Source organism: Caloenas nicobarica, chromosome 6 (genome assembly GCF_036013445.1).
Source record: "Caloenas nicobarica isolate bCalNic1 chromosome 6, bCalNic1.hap1, whole genome shotgun sequence".
Classification (NCBI taxonomy): Eukaryota; Metazoa; Chordata; class Aves; order Columbiformes; family Columbidae; genus Caloenas; species Caloenas nicobarica.
In genome coordinates, this window is record NC_088250.1 from 12484308 (window position 1) to 12493593 (window position 9286).

Genomic DNA, 9286 nt, shown 5'->3' on the forward strand with positions numbered 1-9286 from the left:
GGGAATTTATTACACCCTCTAGTTTGGTTTCTGCTAGTGCAGACTGATCACTTGCTCCCAGTTCCCCACTGGAAAGTAATAGGGTTTTCACGAGGTATTCCCACTCACTGCTGTTTCAAAAGTGAATTGCCACTCTCCTGAAGAACTTGCTTTACTTTGAATACCTTCTGGATTAGCTCCTATAACCAGGAACACGAGGGAGTGTTTCCTCATGACCACTCTAAGCCATTCCTTTCCTTAATTTCTGAATTTTGCTTTAACATCTCTTTGCATTCTAAATTATCACTGTCCAATCCCTTAGAGATCTCTAGCTACAGAACAATGAAGTGAAGATTAACTTTTGATTCATAAAACAAACAAACAAAACACAAACAAACAAAAAATAAGACACACCACTATATAGGCGTTGTCTTTGGTTTAGAGTGGGGTTTTTCCCTCCACTAAGGAACCCTTAAAGCATTTATTATTGCATACCAATCAACTTGTAACTTCCCACCCAGAGTTCATGTAGGAGAGGTCTCAAGAGATGCAGTCAGTTGTTTTAGAGACATAAAAAATTCAAAGCGATTGCTAATTAGGCAAAAGCCATCTCTTCCTGGTCTCAAAATAGGACTACAAGAATCATGCTACAGAGAATAAAAATTAAGCTTTTTATAATGGCACTTTTTGCAAGCAGCATCAGCATTTAATAGCAGCATTACCACAACTACAGTTATTCAAAACTACATGGAAAAGACTTTCCAGGAGAACAGTAATTGAATATAGAGCATTCCACCTCAGTATTAACCTTTAGTTGTTACTAGTAGAAAGTTGAAAACAAGCTGATGATTTCATTGTAGTGTTTAGCAAGAAGGTATCAATTCCACAAGACCACAGACATGTTTACAATTAATTGTCACTCTTGTTGTGAGTCACCACAAGGAGTTCATGGATCATGCTTCAGTCTACTCAAAGACATTGCCAAGACAATCACAAGCTAATCACAAGCACAGTTAGTTATGTGAAGCACTCCTACTCTCAGCAATAAAGAAATTTAAAATGTGAGCTCAGTAAGACTTAAAGAAATCAAGATCTTGTCATAGCACACTGCTTCTCACATTTTTAATTAATCACAGTCTCACTGTTTTCTCAAGGAGGCTAAGCTTGGGGAACCTGGAAGTATTTGTTCTAAGCAGCATGTTGTTGGCCAACTGATCAATAGTTTTCTGCTCCAGCGCAAGGTAGAACACACACTGATCCCGTTACCTTTACAAGTCACTGGAAACCAGTAGCTTGCAGTTGATTCCTCTGAGAGATATTTCTCCTTGGCTCCCAGCTCTCCTGACTCTTCAAGATATTACCAAATCCAATCTCATGCACCCTGTGATCCACATACACGACCAAATGGACCAAATGGCATTGCTCAAAACCTGCTGCATTTGCTTCACTACAATAGGATTTCTCCAAGGAACCTCCCTTCATGTCAGCTCTGCTCTCCTTCATTCCTGCTGTTCCACCACAGGTTTCTCTTCAAGGTTTACCAGTATAAACAGGAAAAGATTAAGCACCCTTTCTTGACACAAGTATTCTCACATGATGCCAGGAGCCTCCTGAAAACTGTTGGATACCATCAAGTTCCACAAAATACATTGCTGATAGATCTTACAGATCAGATAAGACAGAATTTTACACCAATCTCAGTCTTCCATCTTCTTCTATATTGTCTTTGTTATGACAGGTAATTACACAGAACAGGACAGAGAGATGAATTTCAGATCGCTTAATTAAAAATAATCAGAACAACTCAACATTTTCTGAACTTCCACTCAACAGAGAAGACTAAGTTTCCCTCACAAAAACAGTAGCCTGAGGGTATTTAGAGGATTTCTTGGACTTGGACAACAGGGCTGGGCGAGATTGCTTGTTTGTTTTTAAGTTTTGTGGAGCTCATCATCTGGATCAGCATCCACTGACAGAAGTGGAAGTTGTCTCATCTGAACAGCTCTCATCTTTTACATTTATGGAAAAACATCTGTTATCAGTGTGAGGAGCCATGGTCTCAACAAACAGATGATGAAAATCTCAACATTACTGAAAACAGTGAACTGGAAAGCAAGCTGTCACATTATCCTTTTCTGCTCACAGGATACACACTATAATACCAATATCTTCCTTGTTTGCATACTTGGAGTAGCAGAGACAGGACTAGAAACACATCTGCTGGGGCTAATAAGGTGTCCTGTACAGCTTTATGACAGACATGTCACTATGTTTTAGTCTTGTTCTGAATTCCTCACACCCCTGGGGCTCAGCAAGCGCTGGGCAGCCTTACAGACTTCCCCAGGGTCATTCCCAGTGGGTGAGGTGGGACCAGCAGATCCCACACACTGGGTCAGGCTGCAAGCAAAGGCGTGTGCAGTGGAGCTGCAGATGTCCTGCTGATGGGACACGTCTGCCACAAACATTCTTTTCACACAGGACACCTTCCAGCTGTGGTTCACCCACAGTCCTGCAATGCAGAATATCACTGGTGGGCAATACCCAACATTACAAATATGCTGCGATGGCTCACAGAGCGGCAGCTGCAGGAAGCTTCGCTGTGTTTCCACCATTTCTACACATTTTCTCTTCATCCAAGTATTATTTGTGGGTACAAAGACTCATCTCATTGGACCTATTCTTTTTATTGCAGCGAAGAGGAAAATGGGAGAAGAATAGGTTGAAACTATACTAATTCCGAACTCTTATTAACTATCAGGCATGAACTGACAGCAAGAGAGATTAGATTAGATTTTTAAAAGTATCCAGATGCAGATTTCTGTCCTCAAACCAAGTATTTTATGAGATTAAGTTTAATACACCCCTACCATGCACCGGAAGCGTTGCCAAGTGAGAAGTACTAATATTTTCAAACAAATCGGATGACATTATAGAACATGATTATTTTTGTTAGTTATGAAAAGAATATGCTCTTGGTGCAACTGATTTCCCACATAAAAGGCAATGGTTCGAAAAAACAATGCTGCTATTTTTGGCCAGTCAGTAGAAATGGATTTCTAAAGCTGATAGTAGCTCTGACAATTAGTTACAAGCTAAAGATCAAACATGTCAAATCCTTGTGAAATCCCCAGACATGAATCAGAATGAGTCCCGAGTGCCTCAGTACAGCTCAGAAGAACTATTCCCTCTTTTTTTTGGCTATTCTTTCAGTGCCTTTGAGCTGCAAAGATTATAAGCATGAATATTTTATGAACTAAGATAAAGGCAAACAGAACCAGATTTACCTTCTCCTGAGTTTATGTACAGACTTACCACTGGTAAGTAACTGTTTAGTCAGGTATTCAATATGTATTACAGACAGGTGAATAGTTGGGAAAGATACTCACAAACAAGACTGTAAAATATATTGCAATGCAAAATGCAAATATATCCACCCACATCTGTGATCTTCATTTTCCACAACTGTGCTAGGTATTTAACAAAGGCATCTTATGCGTTCGTGTAACAGCAGTATTGGTAGACAAATATATTAGTGATAGAAAAATCAGAACTACTATGCCATACCTGACTTCAGGCTGAAAAAAGGGTAAGAGCTGAAATAGGTTTTTCTACGAGCCAAGAGCCACAAAGACATAAGCCAGACATGACTGTCCCAAAGGAAGATGACTACATTAAATGTACAGCCTCCACAGGCCAAGCTCATCAACACATCTGACCATCTGCTGCAGAATTTGCATAAGGACCCCACTGAAATTGTTTGGTGTGATGGACTCATTTTGCCAAAGTATTAACTGGAATAGGTTGGCACAGTAATCACTTGAAGTTTTCCACAATACCATGAAGTACTGATTCTTCTGGAAAAACAAAGTGCATTCTGATACAGCATTAGGGCTTTCTGGAAACAGACTGTGGAATCAACACTTGGTCATTTTGAATTGGCCATCTCCAGGCTTCCTTAGACTGGAGGGAAGGCTTGAAGAAGTATGTTTGGATTCTGACTAAATTCAGAGACCAGTGCAATGAAAGAGACACTAGAAGAGCTTTCAAAGTAGACAAACTATGACAGTATTTACTTAGTTTCTTCCCTCCCTCCAAGTACACCTGCTATTTTTGTTCCTACAGTTTTTTTCGTGGATGTCACTATTTATGATAAATTTTGTCTGACCCAGGGAGATAATTTAAGGGTAAGGAGGGGTGTAGGTGCTTAAAGGTAGCAATAATTGCAGATACACAGATCCATTTTGTTCTATTGAAAGTGTTTTGAGGCAGAACTATTCTGACTTGAGTCTGTCTAACTGTAAGGATGGAATATAGCACAGATCACAACAGATGCTCATAGTTGTGAATCTTTATTCCAAAAAAAAAAAAAAGTCAACCTACTATAAACCAGAATTTGCAGACAATTTTTCATATAATCAGAGGCTAGTGGGACTACTGTTAGTCCACACCTTGGTATAATGACAAAGCTCATTGTGAAAGGGAGGACTTAGTATAAATAGTGAGAAGCTCTGTTCCAGAGAGCCTACGAAAGGAATTCTCTACACTTCCTCATGCAACTGTTCAGCTTTATATTAGTACTCGGATAAAAATAGCAATGTTTGTACTGTATAAAGAAGAGAAACTTGTAGAGTCAGGCTTGACAATTCACTTCTCTTGGATGGTTTTTGACTGGCAGTGTGAGCTTTCAGAATGTTGGGCAAATGGAGCAGCATGGAGCAGCGCTGGTGGTGGTGGTGGTGGATACTGATGCTCAGAGACAAAGTTCTCCACAAGACGCTGCCGAGTTGCAGCAACTTCTTCTTCAAAAGCATTTATTATGCTTCTGCCAGTTTTGCACTGAAAGCAAAGCAAAAGATCCAGACTTTCAATTGCACAATTTAACTGTCTAGTTCAGCTACATTCAAAGCTTTGATATCCTCAAAAAAACACTGATGTGCCGTTGATTCTAGCTGAGAAGTCTACTTGTGGCTCTGGTCAGCCATACTGCCAGCTGAACACTGCAGGGCAGTTTGGCAGATATTTCACATGTCTGCCCCCATTTGATTCCCAAACTCCTCCAGCAGCCTTGCCCGTATGGCTCAGTTCAGTGACCACTCTGGGTGTCTGGTATACTTTTCTGTTAAAGGAAATTGTGAATCTACTGTTTAACTGTAGTTTAAATCACATCAGGGAGGGAGACCACAGTTTGATTTTCTTCTGTGTGAAGAGACATGATCTTGCTGCTTAGGATGCATTAGTTCATTGGTGCTCCAAGATGGTAGCATGCTCTGGATCAGCCCTAGCACATAGCCCTCCAAGCTATTGGTGACAGTATTCTTGGGGGCAAAACATCCCTGCTTGCAGCTGCTGCTTCAAGTTTTCTGTATGCTGTACTTAGAAATAAAGTGATATTTTGGCCGAGACCCCTTTTGTGCCTTGGAACACTGCTCTAAAGCATTTGCTGGTCAGGTGAGGTAACATCTTCTCACTCTTAGTCCACCTTTTAAGATATCAGACCGCTCCCACTGCAGCATGTGATCCTATTTTCTATGGATTTGAGACTACTGTACAGGGAGCTTAAATACTTAACCTTGACAGTCACAGAACATTATCAGCAAAGCAAAGATCTCATTTGTGCAAACCCCCAGGAAGTAAGATGCAGAACCTTTCCTGTGCCTCATCAGGGAACTTGGTTCCCTTGATTCTCACTGTCTAAAAGAGTCACAGATAAAAGACGAGCCAGTCTTGATCAACTAGTTGAAGCAGCTGGGTTTTATGTGCTTCTGTATGTGTTTACACTATGGTATGCATGAAATTCCAGAACTGAGGAGGGGTAAAACTGAGTAACTGTAAAAGATTTGAAACGGGCTTTAAGGTTTGAAAGCTTAATTAGACTGATTGACATGTAAAACTGGGCATGTGGTGTTCATCCCTCCTGAGAAAGACAGAGCTGTTCATTGTAGAGCTTCCTGGACTGATTGATTAACTTTTGCCCCCAAGATATTTTTTCTGCTGTAATGAGTTGTTGGAAAAAAGATTTCTAAAGGAAACAGGTATTCTTTCAAAAGCCAGACAATAGACAACACTGAGAAGCATTTAGGTGCAGATTTCTTAGACGATAACGCACATAAATCGTTACTTCAGGATAAGTCATGTTCTAGCTTGACACAACCACTCCTTCCTGATGGTGGAAATCTCAGATATGGAAGCTCTTGTTTACATTCTAGCTTTGAATCTTAATATAAGATTATTGGATTAAGACTTACAAGGAAGGTTCTCAGCCGTGTCATCTCCAGCATGTAGTACTCCTCCATTGTCAGGTCATCCAAGTGCTTAGTAAGGGACAAAAAGCCACAGCTATGACGTTTGGCGTGTTCCTCCCTGCAATATAAACCCAGAATAAGAACAGATATTAAACCTGTGACAGTGACATTTCAAGAGGTGAAGAAGTTTGAACAGACAGGTCTCTTCAGTACTTGTACTGTCTCTCAGTAGAAAAAGTACTATATAGAAAACAGATGAACTCAATCTCAGTGTATCTCAGATAAAAGCTCGTTGTGAGCCAAGAAGGTACAAAGGAAGGTTTGGATGGAGTTTACGAAGTGGAGAGAAACTATCTTCTACTTTGTGGAATCAAAAGTATGCTCATTAGAGGCAAAAGAAAAGAACCATGAAGAATTGTGAGGAGCATAATTAACAAATTACGAATTATTTCAAGGTTACTGGGTAAGAAAATTTGAGTAGGCTTCAGTTTTGTGAAATGTTAGAAGAGAAATTAGTAATTTTGTAATGAGTAAGGGAATGTTGTCCAAGGAGTCTGGAGAAATACTTCAAGAACATAGCTACCTCTGTGCTTACCATGGGTCATCGTTTGGTTCCCAGCTCTCCAGTTCTATCAAGCAAAAGAAACATTTTGCCACATCTGGTCTGTTTGCATTTGGACAGTGGACAAAACCCGCCTTTGCCATCTGCAGGTGACAGGGCAGAAGTTTAGAGCCTCATCCAACACGCAGCTCATGTTCCCATCAGCCCGCTGCTGCTGAGAGCTTGCAAATAATGCCTTCCCCCACAATGGCTGTCAGCATACAGCAGGCTGGAAAATAAATTTTGAGTGTGAGGACTGCAAGCAAGTAGATAAGCAACTGGTAAAGGCAGAAGGAACAGGCTGCAAGTAGTAAAGGGATTTCTGCATTGCTGTGGTGACTGGAGCAGCTTTGTTCTCCCAGGTCACATCTAGCAGCTGCCATGTAACACAGGCATTGCAGTAGCTGTGAGATCTGCCAGAGTCAGGGCTGTAGAGAATATTTTCAGAAAAACAACACATAGCATCAGGCCGTGGACATAGAGAACCTTTAAACATAAATCATGTGAGTAAAATGCTAGGTCTTCAATCCTGTTTTTCTGTCACTTTAGTGTCACATCTGGTCAGAACACTAAAAGTTAAGTCAGTTTGTTTCAGTTGTCAAACATGACCCTATCTCAGATAACTCCTGCTGCGCAACTCATCTGAGATCCAACCTGGAAGTTTCCTATATGTGTGCCACATTAGGCACAAGTTCACCAAGTCAGGTGAATTGTTTTAGTGCTCATGTCAAAGCCTGCAGGGACATAAACATTAAGTTTTCTAAAGTTTAACTAATTTCAGCTTCTGAATTTTAAGGAGTGATCATTCTGCTTTTTCATCCTTCCTGTTGGATATGTACTTGTTTCTTCTAAATTAGCCTTCTTTGTTACAAATGAAAATTTGCTAACAGAAAGGCTACATAATACAAGAAATTAAGTTCTAACTGGCAAGAGGAAAAAAAAAAAGAAAATAAGAAAAATAACTCTCTTCAGTTCTGTAGCTAGACTAGTGAACTGAACATGCAGAAGCCAGTCATCCTACTGCAGTGTTTTTGAGCAAGGAACAGAGAAAAGTTGGAGCATTCAACTTTTCATCTTCTTCAGGCTTAGTAGAAGCTCACAGCTCTTCTTGAACATGAACATACTTCACAATTACTTCACATTGTGAAGCAGTATCTGAAAAATAAGGCATGGTCAAAATATCAGTTTTCAGACTTACATTCTCTGGAGTGCATTTGCAGTTCTCTGTAAAAGGCCAGTTTGTGAAGGTTTTTAAACGGTTCTCATATTCATACATATCCTGAAAATCACTCAAGATCTTAGAAGCCAACCCAAGCTCTTTCAAGAACATCTCCATCTCTAAAGCCTGCAATTAGTAGAGCCTGGAACCTCCCTCCTGCTCTCCATTTTAAGGCATTATACTAATTGGTAACACATTGCACCTGTACAGCAGGTTAAGTTTGAAAGTAAGTAAAAACACAGGCGAGTTGATGAGCAGGACAATCAAGAGAAATTAAGTATTGGAACTTTTTTCACCTGTGCCACATTCTTTTGTTGGAAGCTTCCTCCTCTGGAATTAACCTGAGATGACTCCCATGTATCTCATGTAGTCTTTTGACCTCTGCTTTAGGGACCTCAGACTCCCAGTAGCAGCCTCAGACTCCTCCAAGGAAGCTGCCTGGGATGATTTTTCTTTTTTTGTAGAAGCTTTCACCTCCGAGACCCAGCCAAGGCTTTTCCCGTGTGTCTCCCAGAGCTATTTTGACCTCTGCTTTAGGGATCTGAGTTGCTTGGGTAGAAGCCCCAGACTCCCCCAACGAAGCTGCCTGAGATGGTTTTTTTGTTATTTGTAGGAATATCTTTCCTCCAGGATCCACCCAAGACTCCACCTAGGCATCTCCCAGATTCTCATGTCCTCTGACGGTGACCCAAGATCCTGGGTAGCAGCCCCAGACTCCTCCACAGAAGCTACCCAAGAAGACTTTTCTTTTTGCAGGAAGCTTTGATCTCTAGATTGCATCCAAGATTCTTCCCAGACATCTGCTGCAGTCTTTTGACCTCTGCTTTTGCTACCCAAGATTCTGGGTAGCTGCCCCAGACTCCTCCAAGGAAGCTACCCTGAGATGATTCTTCTCTTTTGCTAGAAGCTCCCTCCTCTGGGAAGAACCCAAAACTCCTTCCAGGCATCTCCTGGAGTATTTTGACTTCTTCTTTAGGGACAGAAGATCCTGGGTAGCAGCCCGAGACTCCTCCAATGAATCTACCTGAGATGATTTTTCTTTCAGAGTGGAAACTCTGTCCTGGAGGATCCACCCAAGACTCCTCCTAGGGATCTCCTGGAGTCTTTTCGCCTCTGCTTTAGCGGTACAAGATCCTGGGTAGCTACCTCAGACTCTGCCAAGGAAGATAGATGAGATTCTCTTTTAGAAGATCCACCCAGGCCTCCTCCCAGGTACTTGCAGAGTTATCTGACTTCATACAGGAA

At 41.1% G+C, this 9286-nt stretch overlaps 1 protein-coding gene across 1 annotated transcript; it reads right to left on the reverse strand.

The window, feature by feature from the left end:
- Positions 1 to 4623: 4623 nt before the first annotated feature.
- On the reverse strand, positions 4624 to 8158 carry LOC135990493 (baculoviral IAP repeat-containing protein 5.1-like). Its single transcript, XM_065638206.1, has 4 exons — positions 8021 to 8158; positions 6817 to 6926; positions 6225 to 6339; positions 4624 to 4815 (listed from the first exon to the last, which is right to left on the reverse strand). The coding sequence occupies exons 1-4, from the start codon at positions 8156 to 8158 to the stop codon at positions 4624 to 4626; spliced, it is 555 nt and encodes a 184-aa protein (XP_065494278.1).
- Between the last annotated feature and the right edge of the window lie 1128 nt (positions 8159 to 9286).

Bases quoted from the DNA above. Each gene is read 5' to 3' on its own strand.
- LOC135990493 (XM_065638206.1), bottom strand. From the start codon at position 8,158: ATGGAGATGTTCTTGAAAGAGCTTGGGTTGGCTTCTAAGATCTTGAGT. The intron at 6,927-8,020 runs GTAAGTCTGAAA...TGTCACCTGCAG, and splicing joins GCAAATGCACTCCAGAGAAT to ATGGCAAAGGCGGGTTTTGT. The intron at 4,816-6,224 runs GTAAGTCTTAAT...CTTTGCTTTCAG, and splicing joins CACGGCTGAGAACCTTCCTT to TGCAAAACTGGCAGAAGCAT.